The sequence below is a fragment of the Grammomys surdaster genome, unplaced genomic scaffold (assembly GCF_004785775.1).
Source record: "Grammomys surdaster isolate TR1022 unplaced genomic scaffold, NIH_TR_1.0 184, whole genome shotgun sequence".
Taxonomy (NCBI): domain Eukaryota; kingdom Metazoa; phylum Chordata; class Mammalia; order Rodentia; family Muridae; genus Grammomys; species Grammomys surdaster.
Genome location: NW_021604629.1, coordinates 4,129,718 through 4,148,584, shown reverse-complemented (window position 1 = coordinate 4,148,584; position 18,867 = coordinate 4,129,718). Strand labels below are relative to the sequence as shown.

At 41.8% G+C, this 18,867-nt stretch overlaps 1 protein-coding gene across 1 annotated transcript in view; it reads right to left on the bottom strand.

Annotated features, from left to right (window-relative positions):
• Positions 1–18,059, bottom strand: part of Ctr9 (CTR9 homolog, Paf1/RNA polymerase II complex component) — a 29,590-nt gene extending 11,531 nt beyond the window's left edge. The window contains exons 1-12 of the mRNA XM_028768021.1: positions 17,885–18,059; positions 16,745–16,843; positions 12,387–12,626; positions 11,852–11,969; positions 10,940–11,029; positions 6,835–6,983; positions 4,456–4,563; positions 1,950–2,057; positions 1,610–1,846; positions 1,346–1,435; positions 1,109–1,237; positions 830–1,013 (exon numbers count right to left, since the gene is read on the bottom strand). Coding sequence (XP_028623854.1) covers positions 830–1,013; positions 1,109–1,237; positions 1,346–1,435; positions 1,610–1,846; positions 1,950–2,057; positions 4,456–4,563; positions 6,835–6,983; positions 10,940–11,029; positions 11,852–11,969; positions 12,387–12,626; positions 16,745–16,843; positions 17,885–17,929 — 1,597 coding nt within the window. The 5' untranslated portion in view covers positions 17,930–18,059. The remainder of the gene's footprint in view (positions 1–829; positions 1,014–1,108; positions 1,238–1,345; positions 1,436–1,609; positions 1,847–1,949; positions 2,058–4,455; positions 4,564–6,834; positions 6,984–10,939; positions 11,030–11,851; positions 11,970–12,386; positions 12,627–16,744; positions 16,844–17,884) is intronic.
• Between the last annotated feature and the right edge of the window lie 808 nt (positions 18,060–18,867).

Sequence of the window (18,867 nt, the reverse complement as noted above, 5' to 3'; positions counted from 1 at the left end):
TCAGGTCCACAATTTTAAATTTAGGAATTATGTATAGAATTTTCCACATAATATTTTGAGGGCAGAGTTGAGTGTAGCAAATGGAACTACAGAGAGTGAAACCCTAGAAGACAAGGAACTGCTACAGAGCATACAGGTTAATTTTAAAATGCCAATCATTTATTTATAGTGCCTTGGTTGTAAAACCTCAATCTAGAACATTTTAGTAGTAACGATTGTTTCAAGAAAAAACCCTCTAGTCAAGGAAGAGCACTTACAGACTACACCCACTAGTAAAGCTCTCCAGGGAGAGGCTCAGCAGCTGACTCAAGTGACTTTTGTTGATCCTTGTATTTTCCAGCATAAGTAAACGAAACTGTGATGTTAGTTTTATTCCATTTATTTCTTTAAAAATGTGTATTGGTATTCTGCCTGCATGTACGTATGTCTGTGTGAGTGAGTCAGGCCCCTTGGAACTGGAGTTACATACAGTTGCGAGCTGCTATGTGGGTGCTGGGAGTTGAACCTGGATCCTCTGGACGAACGGCCAGTGCTCTTAACTGCTGAGCCATCTCCTCAGCCCCTTATTTTAGTTTCTGAGACAGGGTCTCACATGCAGCCAGGGTGACCTCAAACCTGCTAGGTAGGGAGGCTAGCCTTGAACTCCTGATCCATTCTGTCTTGGGGTACTAGGATTACAAAAGAGTGCTACCACAATAGGCTGCATCTCTAACAAAGACTTTCTTTCCTAAATAAGTTTTTGCTGTTATTATGGGAATTTAGGAATTCATCCCCCCCCCGCCACACACACACACACACACACACACACACACACGCCTAAAATTCTTACAATCGACGTAGTTAGGATGCTCTCGTAAAATGTTTTTGTACAGTTTCTCTGCTTCGTGAAATTCACACATGGCCTCATAGAGCCTGGCTAAATTGTAGGATGTTGTAACAGAGATGGCATTGTAATAGTGTTCATCATGCTCGGCCTCTGCCTTTGCGCGGTCCAGTGAGGCCAGGAAGTATTTCTGTGAGGAAGAAAAGGCAATGTTACTGGATACAGCTGAGCAAGCACCTGCAGCGTGGTCAAGCATAGAAAAAAGGAAGGTTTCTGTCTCCTCACCTTTGCTTCGCCTAGGTTTCCAAGTCTAAAATGGAGGGCCCCAACATTATTCAAAATCTCCGGAGGGACATCAGCCTGCACTTTCTCCTGCAGGATTCGTGTGGCTGTTCCATAGGCTGAAAGGGCACCCTGCATTTTTACAGTGGACAGAGTAAGATTTACTCCCAGATCAAAGCAAACCACTACACCTGCTTATCAGAACACACCATTTAGAATATGAAGAGCAGACATTAATACCTGTATGTCAGTCTGTTCTAAGATCTGGGCCAACTCAATCCAAGCTTCCACGTCATCAGGATACTGTTCTGTGACCTTCTTCAAATGGCCCTGGGATAAATGAGATCATTAAAATAACATTGTCAAAGTAACAGTGACAACAATAACCATGGCTACTGTAACCTGCTTAAGAAGCCAAAGATTTGGCACTCAGCTAACCACACACTGCTCACAGCTGGACTAGCCACAGCTGGAGTCTCAGGGTACCGAAGATTTCGAACGCACCTTGGCTATGTCTCGTTTCTCCTGATCTTCTGAAGCAGCGTAGAGAGAACCAAGAATTTTCATAGTTTCATAATTGTTTGGATAAGCTTTCAAAACTTTCTCGAAGCACTGAGATGCATTCTCTTTGTCACCTCGATAAATATACATTTGTCCCAAACCAAAAAATGGTAGGACAAAGGAAGATGAAGCAAACTGTGTGGCTTGATAGTAGTACTGAAAGGCCTGGTCATAATCTTCCTGAGACGTGAGAACAAAATACGACCAACAGCACGTCAATGGGTCAGAAGCCTGAAACCCTCTAAGGAAAAGGACTTACTTAGGAAGGTGATAACGGTCTCACCTGAACATGGAAGGACCGAGCCAGCTGGTAACAGCTCTCTGCTTGCATAGCCTCCACCTCTGTGTTGTGGAAGGCGTGGAGAGCCAGGTGCTGCACTTTACTATAATCCTGAATTTGATACCAGAAAAAAGTTGAGTGATGTCAGAAGGTCGCTTGAATACTAATTGACTTTAATTGGTAACATTTCATTTAGCTGTAAGGTATATATTCATCTTCTTCCTAAATAGTCGAACTTTAGCATTGTAACAGTTATAACCTTAATGAATAATCACTACACAATAATCATAACTGTAACACGTAAGTAAAGCAGCAATCAAGAATGGTGTGGCATCAAGCGCTAAGCTAGTAACTCTGCCTCAATTTACTTGTCAAGAAAATGGGCACAGGCCGGACAGACAGCTCAGCTGGAAAGAGCTATGTAGTCATGAGGACTTGTGTGCAGATTCCTCAGCACTCAGGCAAAAGTGGCCATGCATCTGTAAGCTTAGCACTGGGAGACAGAGACAGGGAGAGCTCAAAGGCCACCCAGTTTAACGGAATCAATGAGCTCTAGAGTCAGTGAGAAGCCATCTCAAAAACTCAGATGAACGGGATTGAAGAAACGACACAGCAGTCAAGAGCCGCTGCTCCTGCAGAAGACCCAGGTTCGGTTCCCAGCACCTACATGGTGGCTCGCAATCTTCTGTAACTCCAGTTCCAGGGGATCCAATGCTCTCTTCTAATCTCCTGGGCTATTAGACACCATGTGGTGCACATACACACATGCAGGCAGAACACTCAAACACAAAAAATAAAAATAAAACCTTCTTTAAAAATATGTAAAGGGTAATTGAGGAAGATACCTCACACTGACCTCTTGTCTCCACACAACTCACACAACTGTGTGTTCATATGTACATTCTGTCTCTCTCTCTCTCTCTCTCTCTCTCTCTCTCTCTCTCTCTCTCAAGAAAGGGAAGAAGGATCAGCTTACTTACCTCGCAGGTTAGATGTGAGCATAACAGAAGGGACTACCGGGCATGCACTTTTTAACCATGCTTAGGATTTAGTGAGCACTGAGTACATATGAGTAACAACAGGAACAACACAGTAGCTCATATGAGTAAGGCTGATACACTGTCAACTTTTACCTAAATTGTTACTCAAGTATTTTAAAGTTTATAGTGCAATTTAGTCTCTGGTTCTAATATAGCAGGTTAAACTTTCCTGTTTATTGTATAAAAACTGTCATTGGTGAGTGAGAGAGAGATTTTGTTTAGCAGTATAGCCTCTGGTAAGCTGCCCATAAGCTTATAAACAACCCCTCACCCAAGCTGCTACAAGCAATCCTAATTAGACCCACTGGGTCACCAAACAAGATAAAAAAAAGAACATCGTCTCCCACTGAGGCCCAACCGGGCCAGGGGAAGAGAATTTCATCTTTTCCTTCCAGTTAGGGGAAGGAAATCTAATGTCAGGCAACAGAGTCAGACACAGATTGGGATGTAAAGTGAATAAATAAATTAGTGAAAAAAGACAAAAAAGCAGAGGGACTAATTGGAAAAAGGAAAGGATTAGCAGGAGAGGGAATGAGAGAAAAATGGAGGGATATGATCAAGGTATACTATATATATGAAATAAAATATATATGAAAATGTCACAGTGAAACTCATTATGTATGACTAATATATGCTAACAAAAACTTTAAAAATGAAAAATTTTATCAATTGTACCTTGGATTTGGTATGTTAAGAAACCTAAAATACTGCTCCACAAAAATGGTGGAATTAGCCAAGCAGTGGTGGCACACACCTTTAATCCCAGCACTTGGCAGGCAGAAGCTGACAGATTTCTGAGTTCAAGGCCAGCCTGGTCTACAGATTGAGTTCCAGGACAGCCAGGGCTACACAGAGAAACCCTGTCTCGAAAAACAAAAACCAAAAACCAAAACAACAACAACAAAAAAAGATGAAATTAATGGGCAAGATCAATGTGTGAAAATAAACAGAACCACCATTGACTCTGATACACGTACACCTACGGTCAAATTATACGAAGCAAGTGCTTCCTAACCGGGCCTAACACAGCACCTGTTATAGTCTACTGCACGCTGTGTCCTGACTTCTCCAAAGGCTGAGGCTTCCTCCAGCCCATGCCTGTCCTCTTCCAACTACCCAGTGACACCGAGTTTAACACAGGTTTAACAGCTCCTGCACTGTGCTGACATCCCCCTCACCACTTATCACATGCTCATTTCTCTGTGTGCGCAAAGGCCTCTGCCTGAGTGCAGCCAGCAGTCTTACTCATCTCCCACCCCAGGCTGCACACAGTGCCAATGCAGGTCAAGTTAGTGGATGAATGAATGAATGAATGTGCTCAGACTCAGGCAACTAACACAGGCTCTAATTTGGGAGTAAAACAAAAACAAATGACACTTTCAAATTTCTTCCCAAGTTAAGCAAAACTCATGTGCTGACTATATTCAGGAAAAACAGATTTCAAAATAAGTAAATAAAAGTATTTTTACCTTCTTGAAGAAAAAGTGGTTTGCCAAATGGTTCAGTACCATAGGGTTGCTAGGATCAATAGTATAGGCTCTGGAAAGAAGCTGCACACCATTTTTGATGGAATCAGCCTAAAAAAAAAAAAAAACAAAACAATGTAGCACAATGGAGTGAAAAACATCACTTAATTAGCACTGTCCAGAAATAAGGTCCTATATTTATAGTTAAACACCATTAGAGAGGTTGCTATTCTTCATAAGCAACATAAAGTTCCAAATAAGGAAATACCAAATTGTTACAATATAGTTTTCTTAACAAAAGTATATTTGGTACCAGTCTTAATAACTCATGCTGACTCTGAGAAGAAAGAATAGAAAATAGATTTCTTTTTTTTTTTTTTTCCAAGACAGGGTTTCGAAAACATATTTCTAAGACTTATTTATTTTTACTGATATGTATGAGCATTTTGCCTGTATACATGTATACCATGTGTGTACAGTGACTGTGGAGACCAGAAGAGAACATCAGATTCTCTGGAGCTGCAGTTATAGATAGCTGTGAGATACAATGAACCATCTTAGGATTTTTAAAAATTCATTTGTAATGAACTCCCCATTTTAATCTCAGTATTTGATTTTGTGTGTGTCATGGTTTGAATACACTTAGCCCAGGAAGTGGCACTATTTGGAGATGTGGCCTTGTTGGAATAGGTGTGTCACTGTGGGTGTGGGCTTTAAGACCCTCATTTTAGCTGCTTGGAAGTAAGTATTCTACTAGCAGTCTTCAGATGAGGATGTAGAACTCTCAGTTCCAGCTGTACCATGTCTGCCTGGATGCTGGCATATTCTCACCTTGATGATGAATTGAACCTCTTAACCTGTAAGCAGCCCCAATTAAATGTTGTCCTTACAAGAGTTGCCTTGGCCATGGTGTCTGTTCACAGAAGTAAAACCATAACTAAGACAGTGTGTGTGTTTGGGCTGTGGGTGTGCCACTTTCCCTATCTTATTCAGTTCTTGCTTGAGGCTGTCCACTTATTAGTCCTGCCTCAGCTGCCTTCTTGGTGTGGCAGCCATTTTACCTTGCTAAAGGAACACAGCTTCCTTCCTTCTTTCTGTTCTTTCTTTATAACACATGGTCTTAACATGTACACTGGCCTGGAGTCCTCTATGTAGACAAACCTGGCCTCAGACTCACAGATCTGTCTACATTTGTTTTCTGAGTGGTAGGAGACAACCACGCCTCACCACGTCTGGCCTCACCTCACCATGTCTGGCCTCACAACAGTTTTTGTAGTCTGTCAGACAGTTTGATTCCTGCAAGTTCTCTTCCTTTTTTCAATCCCAGGTGACAAACCGTGATTGAGTAACTAGTCAAGATAATCTATTCTCCTCCTCCAGAGATTGGCCTAAGGAAGAAATTCTCATTGGGGACAATGTCAGGTTTTGTCATTACTACTATGGAGATGGTACTGGTGTTTAATAGTAAAGACCAGAGAAGCTGGTAAACATTCAGCCAGGAGGACAGTTACTCAAAGACAACTCAAGGCTCAACTGTCAACAATGTTGACACAGAGAAACCCTGGCAACCTTTTAGACAATTAAATATAGAAGCAGGACAGGAACAGTCTTTCCATATTAGCTGGAACTTCTGAGGGAAAGCCCTACAGAAAGGCCTCTTGCTTCCTTCCTTTCTGTAAGACTAATGGAACAAGCACCAACTATCTAATGACTGTAAATGACTGTAAGGTGACAGATTACAGGGGAAAGTCACACATTAAGGAAGGGTCAACATAGTTATTGAAAATCACTGACTCTGATAACATTGTGGTGGTTTTTTTTTTGGTTTTTGAGACAGGGTTTCTCTGTGTAGCCCTGGCTGTCCTGGAACTCACTCTGTAGACCAGGCTGGCCTCGAACTCAGAAATCCACCTGCCTCTGCCTCCCAAGTGCTGGGATCAAAGGCGTGCGCCACCACCGCCCGGCAACATTGTGGTGTTAAGTGTAAGGTCTGAGACACTTTGTTTAGTGAACTGTAACTGTTAATGTTTAAGTCAGTGGAGTGTAGATTTATTACTTTGTCAGATACATGTTAGACAGATCTATGGGCCTACAATCTCTCATCTGAGATTCTAAACTTCAGAAAGTTCTAAAGCCATTTTTGAGGGGGGTGTGTGGTATGTGTGCTTGTCTTAAAGAAGATGGCAGGGACAACCTAAGCTGTCTTCATATGGCTATACCACAGAAATGTTTGCTTTCAGCATGGTGCCTGCAGCCCAGGCCCCACATTTTCTATCTATAACCCAGAATCTAGATCTCTAAAGCATAACTCGTTCTAGGAGTCCTAGATAAGGGACAGCAGGCCTGATAAACCTGAAGCTAGAGGTCGTCTTTCTTCCATACCTCTTTATTGTTGAGTTCTAGAACAGCCAGTCCAACCAGTGCTCCCACACACTTAGAGTTGAGTTCCAGGGCTCTGCTGAATGCTAGTCGAGCTTTTTCCAGTTTGTTAAGTTTGACAAAGCAATGGCCCATTCCTAAACGAACTTCAGCTAAAAAATAAATAAAATCAAGTCATTTGTCCTGTCAATCTAGGACACTTTAAGAGTTCAATTTCCTGTGTCTGGACTCTTTTTAAGACCTGTTGGCCTACACAAACTTGATTCATTATTAGTTAGACCATATCATTCTAATCCTTCTCCCCTCTTATGGGTTCCTCTCTCACTATACAAAAGAATATCTATAATAATGGCACTTTTCTTATAGCACCCGCTGCAGTAAACCACCACCACTGGCTCCATTTCTATTTAAACATTATTATGTATATGTGTGTACACACACACAAATATCAATGCATACACTCTAGTGCATGCATGAATAACCCTACTATTTAAATAGAGAATAAACCCCTCATCAAGACCTTCAGTCTATGTCTGAGTACACAGAGCTGGTGTCATTCATTTCTGAGTTATGCTCATACAATCTACCTCATTTCAAGGGCTGGTGTCATTCATTTCTGAGCTATGCTCATACAATCTACCTCATTTCAAGGTCATAGCAGAACACAAACATGTCCTCCCTAAGGCTACATTCCAGTGGTCATGGGATCCTTTCTCATGTATTTGAAGACACCATGACAGTACTGTCTCTCATTTTTCCTGCATTATATTTTCTTCTCCGGACCATTCTTAGCCATATTCAAACATTCTACCATCTTCATTCCATTTCCTTTCTGGCTGCCAGCCCATTGCTGTTCTTCCAGACAATAGACTCCTCGACTGATACAACAGGAGATGCCTCTAATTTCTTTGTTCTGTTTCCTCTGGCATCCACTCTAGTGAGGTGTTATGCCCACCATTCCAGTAAAACTATCTAACCATGGTCACTAGTGATTTGCATTCTGCTCATCAATTCTGCCTGTTTCACTGGCCTAACCAGACAATGAGAGAGTCTATAACCCTTGAAAAATGTTTCACAGGGGGCTGGAGAGATGGCTCAGTGGTTAAGAGCACTGACTGCACTTCCAGAGGTCCTGAGTTCAAATCCCAGCAACCACATGGTGGCTCACAACCATCTGTAATGAGATCTGATGCCCTCTTCTGTTGTGTCTGAAGACAGCTACAGTGTATTCATATATAATAAATAAATAAATCTAAAAAAAAAAAAAAAAAAAAGAAAAATGTTTCACATTTGGCTTCAAGGACATTACTTTGAGGTTTCCCCCTGGCCCCTCTTTATCTCTGGCTTCTCCATAGGCTGCTTTTCCAAATTTTCTATTTCCCTAACCTTTATACTTTAGAGCAGCTGTTCTCATCCTGTGGGTTCTGACCCCTTTGGGGTCAGACAACACTTTCACAGGGGTCACTGAAGACCATTAGAAAACAGATATTTGCCGGGCAGTGGTGGCACACGCCTTTAAGTCCAGCACTTGGGAGGCAGAGGCAGGTGGATTTCTGAGTTCAAGGCCAGCCTGGTCTACAGAGTGAGTTCCAGGACAGCCAGAACTACACAGAGAAACCCTGTCTCGAAAAACAAAAAAAAAAGAAAGAAAGAAAACAGATATTTATATTAAAATTCATAATAGTAGCAAAATTAGTTATGAAGTAGCAACAAAAATAACATTATGGTTGGGGTTATCACAACATGAGGAACTGTATTAAAGGATGGCAGCATTAGGAAAGCTGAGGACCACTGCTTTAGAGTGTCCCAGGGCACTTTCCTGTCCATACTTATTTCTCTCCTGTCTTTTTTTTTTTAAAGGTTTATTTTACTTACACTTCCATATCATAGTCCATCACTGAAAGAGGCCAGGATGGGAACTCAAACAGGGCAGGAACCTGGAGGCAGGAGCTGATGCAGAGACCATGGAGAGGTGCTGCTTGCTGCCTGCTCCATCTGGCTTGCTCAGTCTGCTTTCTTTTTTTCTTTCTTTTTTTTTTTTAAAGGTTTATTTATTTATATGAATACACTGTAGCTGTCTTCAGACACACCAGAAGAGGGCATCGGATCCCATTACAGATGGCTGTGAGCCACCATGTGGTTGCTGGGAGTTGAACTCAGGACCTCTGGAAGAGCAGTCAGCGCTCTTAACCACTGAGCCATCTCTCTAGCCCTCTCACCTGTCTTTATGTACTCCTGGCTTCTGTATCATCAATACATTGGTTTTCAAGTGAATCTGTTCATCACAGACTTCTTTCATGAGCTCTACGCTAAGTCCTCCCTCTAGTACCTCAGACAGGTATTCAATCTTTCCATGTCTAACCAAGTTTCTCTTGGACTGTTTTCCAAATATAGTCAAATCTAGCTCCACTCTTAAGACTTGTACTGCTTTCGATTCTTGTGCTTTTTGCCTCACATATCACATCAGCTCTCCTTACAAAATACGAGACTGTGACTACATGTACCACCCACCGTTATCTCCTCAGTTGCGAACTTTAATCGTCTGTGACCTACATACTTGCAAGAACCTTCTCCTCGGTTCATGCTGCCTTTGCCCTTACCTACTCACTCACCTCCTACTCTAGACTCTAGCTCAGTGGTACTCTTTTCTTAAAATTTTATGTGCACTGGTGTTTTATCTGCATGTACATCTATGTGAGAGATTCAGGCCCCCAGACCTGGAGTCACAGACAGTTTTAAGTCATGTGGGTGTTCAGTTCTCTGGAAGAGCAGCCAGTGCTCCTAACCGCTGAGCCCTCTTTCCAGCCCCTCAACAGTGCTTTTTTTTTTTAAATTTATTTATTATTTTATGTATTCACCATTGCTCTCTTCAGACACACCAGAAGAGGGTATCAGACCCTATTGCAGATGGTTGTGAGCTGCCACGTGGGTGCTGGGAATTGAACTCAGGACCTCTGGAAGAGCAGTCAATGCTCTCAACCACTGAGCCATCTCTCCAGCCCCTCAACAGTACTTTTTTTTTTTTTGGGGGGGGGGGGTGTTTCGAGACATGGTTTCTCTGTATAGCCCTGGCTGTTCCAGAACTCACTCTGTAGACCAGGCTGGCCTCGAACTCAGAAATCCGCCTGCCTCTCTGCCTCCCAAGTGCTGGGATTAAAGGCATGCGCCACCACCGCCCGGCCCTCAATAGTACTCTTAAGCACAAGTCAGATCACACATTCTTCTATCCAGAGCTCTCCAAGGTTCCCATTTCTGTCAAAAGCTTGAAGTATCTAATACAAACGGTATTTTGCAAATTTGCTGAGCTATCTTCTGAGGACCTTTATACCTGCTGTGCTTTCTCCAGGATGACACTCTCCCATATGTCTGCATGACCCTTGGTTATTCTAGCACTTTATATCCCTGGTAAATTTCCCTGGCTACCCTTTGTAAGTAACTCTCAATGCTTTTTATAGCCCTAGTTTGTTTCAAGTTCTCAACCTTTCACAGTCTCTGTCTTATTTAGTTCACTGGAAGGTGAGTTATAGGAGCAGGCAGAAACTTTGATCTTCTGGTTCATGGCTGCATTCTCTACACAGAATGGTGCCTGACACATAGTTGATACACAACAAAAATATACTAAATGAAAAGTATTTGGGAAGAAAAGTAGCACAGGTCAAAATATAATATGATCTGCCATTCAGGTTCTAAATCAGATCAAAGAAAAATAATCTGGGGGGGCGGGGTGGTGGTGGTTGGGTAAGGCTGATATTGGGTGTCTTCCTCCATCCTTCTTCACCTAATTTATCCATGCAGAATCTCTCAACAAACCAGAGCTTACTAATCCTGGTAAGTGTAGCTAACTGGTGCCAGCATCCCATCTCTGCCTTCTGAGTGCTGGGATTACAGATGGCTACCATACCTGCCTGACTTTTCAATAAGAGCAGGGGATCCAAATTCCAGGCCTCACTCTAGGGCAGCAAGCACTTTATCCACTGAACCATTTCCCCAACCCCAGAACAAAACAACTTTGATCCTGTCATTTCATTACTCCTAAAGTATCTTCTTGTAACAATTTTCAACATTTTAAGTTGGATCATAAACAGCTTAGAATTAAAATTCTCCCTACCTGGACATCCTGGGTTAGTGCGCAATGCCTTTTTATAATAAGCAAGAGCTCCTCTGTAATCCTTCTTGTTGAATGAAATACAAGCTTTCCCTGTGGTTATTTAAAGAAACAACATAGTTGATTAAAAAACATAAATTTATTATGTTTTACACTACTTTATATCTCAGTAAGAAATACTTGAAAATAGAGAATTATCGTATTAAAAATGTGTTTTCCATAGGTAATGCAATATTTTAGTCCTAAAATCTTTATGTAAAAATAACAATATAAATATCTACCTTGTAGTTATTCTATGAAGAGATTATTTGTTGATTCCTTTGAAGCAAACAATAACTTACTCTATTTTGCTTTTGATTGCTGTGATAAACACTAGGACCATATCAACTTGGGGAGGAAAGGACATATTTTAGCTTACAGTTTAGTCTGTCATGAAGGCAAGTCAGGGCAGGAACTCAAGCAGAAACCTGGAGGCAGCAACTGAAGCAGAGGCCACAGAGGAATGCTGCTTCCTCGCTTCCTCCTTCTGACTTGCTCAGCCTGCTTCTTTTATACCACCCAAAACTGTCTCCCCAGGGGAGGTACTGTTCTAGGAGCATTAGACCCTCCTCTATCAATTATCAATCAAGAGAATGTTCTACAGACTTGCCTACAGGTAATCTGATAGAGGTTCCTTTTCCCACTTCACTCTACCTTGGGTCAAACTGATAAAAAACTAACCAAGACTCTCTATATAGACATATATACACATACTAGCTTACTATATTTATACATGTTATAATATATACTTATATACTATACACACACATAAAACACATACACTCATTCTCTCTCTCTCTCCTCCCTCTCACATACAGAAGTTCCCGGTCAATGCTGACTAACTAGCACCTAAGGTACCTGCTGAGGCTCACTCACCAAGAAGGGCTGGAATATTGTTTGGAGACTGGTTAAGTACAAAATGAAACTGTGCGTCAGCTTGATCCATTTTGTCACCTTCGAGCAGGCAGAAGCAGGCTCTTCCCAACAAATGATTCTGTAATGTACAGACTTTACTAAGACTAGAGACAATTTCCCAAGCAGAGAGTGTGGAAGCTCAGCATTCCTCTGTACTGCTGGCTGGCTACCAGTGAGAATCTCTAAGTACAAATGAGAAGCTTACCCTGAATGCAAATCTGTGCCTAAGACAACAACAAGACAAAGGTCACAATCCTTAAAACCTGTTTGAAATTCACCCCAGACACTGGGATATAGACTCAACATGTACATATACACTAAATTTGCCCAAATATAACGGTTTAAGGACTAATGCAATTCTAAATTCAATAAATCCTTCCTTTTTGAGTGTATCAATTATTTTAGTAAAAACTCTTTCACAAAGAATTTGCTGTACACATATTTTGCTTTCATGTGGTATTCTGTGTTCTCATAAATCGCGACAAATTTGATTTACCTGATCATACATAATAATTTTATCAGCCATTGTATACAACAAAGTTGCTTGCGTAATAAGGTCCTTCTTATTGTCTTTGTTCTTTTCTTTCCGAGCCTGTTGTACATAGTAGGCTGCCAGAGTATCCAAGCATGTCATCTGGTCTTTCTCGTGATCTCGATAGTCCAAATTGCCATCTATCCGTGCTGCCTCCAGCAGCTTCACAAACTCTTCTGTTTTCCCTTGCTTGTAGTACTCCAGCTTTAGGCAAAGGATGAAATTAAAATCACTAAACATGTGTTCACACACAGAACAACACAGATGTTTCTAGAACCTTTATTTGTAATAGTAAAAAAAAGGGAAGCCAAATTAACAAGTGAATTAATAAAACAGTTGTGGTATATTTCTGTGATGCAAGGAAGTGAACTATCGACAGCAATTACAAAATAAATAAATATCAAATTAATTATGCTAAAAGAAGCCTGCCTACCAAAAGAATACACACCATGTGATTCGACTTCTGTAAGACTAGAAAATGCTTAACAGCAAAAACGCAACTAGTGCAGATCAGTGCTGGCTGGAAACAGAAGGGCTGAGAAAGACCATGGAAGGAACTTTGGAGCACTGGATACACTCACTGACCTCAAGTGACTGTGGTGGCAGCTCCACAGGGACACCAGACTCAATACCAAGTGGTACAATTCACACATGAGCAGTTTATCAAAGACAATTAAACTTGAATACAGCTATTAAAACTGGAATCACAAAAGATATCTCTCATCTAGTACTGAGAAAATGAGGGGGGGGGAAGGGAGACAGACACACACACACACACACACACACACACACACATGGGGCGGGGGAGGGGGAAGGAGAGAAAGAGAGAGTGCAAGTGCACTAGCGAACCTGGGAGCTTATTGGCCAGCCACTCTAACTGAAATGGGGAGCTCAATGTTTAATGAGAGATCTTGTCTCAAAAAATAATGTGGAGACAGATGGATCTCTATGAGTTTAAGGCCAGCCTGGTCTATATAATAAGTTCCAGGCCAGACAGGGCTACATGTTGAGACCTGTCTCCAAGAAAAAAATATGGATAACTAGTGTTGTCCTCTGGCCTCCACATGTATACACAAGAGTAACATACAAACAGATGCATATAGCATATATACTAACCTCATCCCCACAGTAAAGAATAAACAGAATCCTAGCATGCTACAAGAGACCCTGTCTCAAAAAACTTACTTGGGCTCTGGTCTTGCCTCTACCAAAAATTATCAGTGACTTTTGGACAGATTATTAACTTCCCTAGGCATATGCTTCATAAATAATATAAAAGGAATATCTACTCTATATTAACTACTGTCTATAGGTCACATACCATGCCAGGAGCTACACACATTTCCTCTGATCCTTACAACTACCCAATAAACTGAGTTCTAACATCTTCATAGTTTTGAGGAAACAGCCTCAGAAATTAAGAGTATTGTTTAAGAACAAACAGCAGTCATGTTGGAACTTGAACAAAGTCTTCTTTAAACCTAAGACTACAGTTTCCCCAACAGTAACCCAATCTACAAAGTTTTTTTTTTTTTTTAAGATTTATTTATTTTATATATGTGAGTACACTGTAGCTGTCTCAGATACACCAGACGAGGGCATCAGTTCCCATTACAGATGGTTGTGAGCCACCATGTGGTTGCTGGGAATTGAACTCAGGACCTCTGGAAGAGCAGTCAGTGCTCTAAACCGCTGAGCCATCTCTCCAGCCCCCAATCTACAAAGTTTTATCAGTTTATTCTACCATTAATACCAATTCTACCAATTAATAATAGGATCAATGGCTTGATGTCCAGGGAATAGGAAAAGTTGATTGTTCTAGCCAAAATGGCAAAGTCTGTTACAAGAAATATATTTTTTTTTGTATATCCACATGTGAATGGAAGACATTTTGTTATTGTTGGGTTTGTTGTTTTTTTTTTGAAATAGTTTCAATATGGAGCCTAGACTAGCTTCAAACTTGCAATCCTCCTGCCTCTGAAATGCTGGCTTTTAGAAGTATGCCACTGCACCCAGCTGGGAAGATTCTCTTAGAATAGACATTTCAGAAAACAGAAGCACAAACAGACACACAGAACTACAATAAACTGAGTGTCTGCAGGGCAAAGGAGTTAACAGAGTGAAGGAGATGGCTTACAGAGTGGAGAAATCTCTTTGCCAGCTAGTCACCTAACAGAGAATCCATCTTTAGAATACATGAAGAGCTCAAAAACCAACCATCCAACAAACAAACACAAAAACAAATAAGCCAATCAACAAACAGGCCAATGTCATGATAGATGCTTCCCAAAAGGCTAAGTACAAACTACTAAGCCCATGAAAATGTCCAGTATCTTTAGTCAGTAGGCAAGTGTGCATGAAAAGTACACTGTGAACTGGGCACAGAGGCATAAACCTCCCAGCACTTGGGAGGTGAAGGCAAGAAGCTCAAGAGCTCAAGGCCAGTCTCAGACAAATAGCTGGTTTGAGGCCAGCCTGGGCTACATGAAATTCTGTTTCAAACAACAACAACAACATCACCCCCAAACAACAACAATAAATAAACCAGAGGATGGAAAGATGGCTCAGCAGTTAAGAGCAGCAAGGATGGGGGTTTGGTTCCCAGCACCCGAATGGCATCCAACAACTGTCTATACCTCCAACTCCAGGGGGTCTCTTCGACTTTTTAGAGCATCAGGCATACATGTAGTATGTAAGAATACACACAGGTAAAGCACTCATACACATAAAATATGAACATATCTTTAAAAACAAAACAAAAACTCCAAAAAATAAAACAAAATTTTAAAAAGTTGAGATTCTACTTTGCCCTAGTAAGAATGGCTATTACCAATAATAACAACAATAACAAATGCTGGCAAGGATGAGGAAAATCGTAGGGAAGTTCCTCACAGTCTAAAAGTAGGATGACCATATGACCCTCCTATATCACTCCCAGTCTTACATGCAAAGGAAAAAGTCAGCACACGAACACTACCTGTGCGTCCACATTTAGTGTGATTGCTCACAATAGCCAGGCTATGGGATTAATGTAGGTACTTATCAATAGGTGGATGGTAAATATACTATACACGTAAGAGAGTTTTACCTAGCCGTAAAGAATGAACCATGTCAGTTTCAGGAAAATGGATGGAACTAGAGGACATATACAAAACTCTAAGCCTGGTATAGATTTTATTTATTTATTTATTTATTTATTTATTTATTTATTTATTTTGATGTGAGCTGGAATTGAGAAAAGAAAAAACTGTCAAAGTAGATGGATTATAGCAGGGTATAGGGCTGAGAGGGGTGGGGGGAATATGATCAACACACAATATGCGTATATAGAGAAATGTTTCAGAGAAAGCCATTAATAGGTACAATGTGCACTATTATTATATATTTTTAAATATGAATACCTGGAAGGCTGAGCAGGAAGACTAAAGGTCAAGGCCAGCCTAGTGAACTTAGTGAGACTCTGCCTCATAATAAAAGGTAAAAACAAGGCTGGGGATACAGCCTAGTTTGTCTAGCATTATCAAGGACCTATATTCAATCCATAGTATACTTGAGCAGAAAATGTGCCAATTCCAAACTTACTTTTCTGACCATCAAAGTAATATTAGGGACTTCTTATGTATCTTTATATGAATGCCACTTGTGACATACCAGTTTATGAATAGTGAGTATAGTTTATCTTACTATTTCTCATAAAAAGGAAACATGATGCCAGGGAATAGAGAGTCTAAAGCTATAGGCTCCCAGACTGGATTTGCCAAGAATTTCTAGTAGCATTCATTTAAGGAGGCAGGAACAAATATAACAAAAATGTGATGCCAAGATAAATTTCACCACAAAAGGGCCTCTTTATGCATTAGCTTGGAGCCTAGTCACCTTCAAGAATGTTTTAGAAGAATTGATATGGAAAGTAATGTTTATTCCGTCTATCTATACATAAGCTAAGTTTCACTGGATTACCACTAAGTAATTAAAACCTCAATATAGAGAACTATTTACCTTAAATGAATCTTGTGCCTTTATGAATAGACATTAACTTACCGGTAGAGTTGTAGTTAGGAAATTGCCCTTATTGTTCCATAAGTGATAATCTTACCATTGTTTGTACGTGCGTGCATAGCCCTCACTGTCCTGGAAGTAGACCAGGCTGACCTCAAACTCAGAGATCGACCTGCCTCTGCTGTATGTCTGGCATAACTAATTTTTATACAGATGATTTAATCATGTACAACTTATTTAATCATGTTGGCTATTACTACGCCTGAAAACCAAAATCACATGGTTTTCCAGCCAACAGAAAAATCTGCTATAGGAATACTGACCGCCAAAGCAATCCATATGTGCAGTTGTGTGTGCTCCTGCTTCAGAATACTGATAACTTCATCTCCCTCCGGTAACTGATCGAAGTCAAGTTCAATGACCTAAATAAAACACAGAATAAACGTCCCATTTCCTTTTTAAATTCACAATTTCTCTCTTCTGAGTGTTCTGAATACTCATCAATGCTCATACACACAGGGTATGGATTCACTTTCAATGGGGTGAGCCAATACACGCTCCTATGTAGGAGACATATGGCAATAGGTTGTAGTCTAGTTTGGTCAAAGCATAGAAGAGCAGACCGATCCTGTTAGTCGCCTTCACACCGCTAAAACTATAAATTTCTCAATGACTTGCTTACTCAAAATCAAAATGAAATCTTGTATAATCAACCTATAAGCCAATGAAACACTGATGCCATAGGTCTGAGATCTTGAGAAACACGATCCCAGAGGCCAGGCAAAGTTGAATGCCAACGCAGCGTACACTTAATCACGGAGAGAGTATCGTGTGTCACATACATGCCTAAAATATGGGCACCAAAAATTAGAAGAAAAATATTCTGAAATATATCCAAGACCACCATATTTTATAAACGAATTCTACCTCGATCAAAAATAAAAGTGTGAAAAACCCAGTCAGACTGAAGCAAAGCTGGAGCTTTATTCAGACAAACTGCACGTCACCCATGGATGAAAGTGGGTCGTGGCCACCAGCACACAGAAGCGGCTAAATCTCGGGCCCCTTATCTCGCTCGCCGAGAGAGCTGTGTTAACAGTGTGCCTTGACAGACTTTTCTTCCAAGGCATTAAGAGCCACCTCTCAGATCCCCAGGGAGATAAGGGGGAAAAAATCGCAAGCTGGAGCAGTAGGTAGCCCCGGGGACATCGAGCACCCTCTGTAATCTGTGAGGTTTACTCGGCGCTCACACCCCTGCGCCCCGGAAGACAGCCGACTGTCAACAAGAAGCAGGCTGCAGGCGAACTTTCCCGAAGTCTTGCAGCCAGAAAGGTGACCAGCTGAGTGGTGCCTGGTCCGAGGAGCTCGACTGCGGCTCTCCCCTCAAAAAATCAAGCGGAGCAAAGTCGGCGCTGGGATCGTCCAAGTTCATAGCCCTCCCCCGCTCCACACTCGGCACCCACCTCGTCAGTATCCCGGAGGGGAATCTCGATGGAGCCCCGCGACATGGTGAGCTCTGAAAGCAGGTGCTTCTCACCCCGCCGCTCCGCAGCTCGTAGTCCCGGCTTCCAGCCTTGCAGAGGCTACTACACCTCACACCCAGCGGAGCTGCCTAAGAACCACCTTCTCCTTTCCTGTCGGCCGCTGAAACAACGAGCTTCAGACCGCGACCGGCCACTTCCGGAGGCCCCGCCCCCCGTCCCGGAAGCACTACCCGGAGGGCGTGTCCCACGCGAGCTACGCCCGGCGGCTCTGGTGTGTCCTTCTTTGGAAAGACTGATAGTTCCGAGATTGTCGTTGTGTCAGCCGTAGGTGACCAAGAGCCTTCAGGTCCGCGGCCTCTGCCACTAAGTAGTTCAAATTGAGTTCCTCACAGACCCGCGCCGGGGCGGGGAGTGGTGGTGGTGAGGCGAAACCACGCCTCTGTGGGCGTGGCCTCTGGTGACAAATTCTATGGGTGGTGCCTTTTTGGCCACCTAAGCTTCTTGAGGACCTCTCAGTCTTTTATCAGCTCTGCAGTCGTTTTGTATTCTCCCAGCCCGTTTGTGCAAGTCACACTGGTGATATCTTTGTGACTAGTTTAAAGTAGACATAATCAGTGAATTCTGAAGTTATGGTAATAATGCACGGATTATTATTTTTATTTGTTGCATTACATATTTGTATATGGATACACGTGGGCGATGGTGTGGAGAATGGAGGTCAGGGGATATCTTGTGGGAATCAGTTCTCTCCTACTCTGAAGGTCGTAGGGATAGAACTCAGGTAGTCAGCGTTGGAGCCAGGCAACTTTACCCGCTGAATCTTCTTGCCGGCCCTACTTTATTTTTTGAGATATTCTGTACCCCAGGCTTACCTGAAACTCCCAATCTCAGTCTTCTTACTGGTGCGGTTATGGGCATAAGCTTGGGCACCTGGCTTTTATATATTTCTTTATGTACTTATA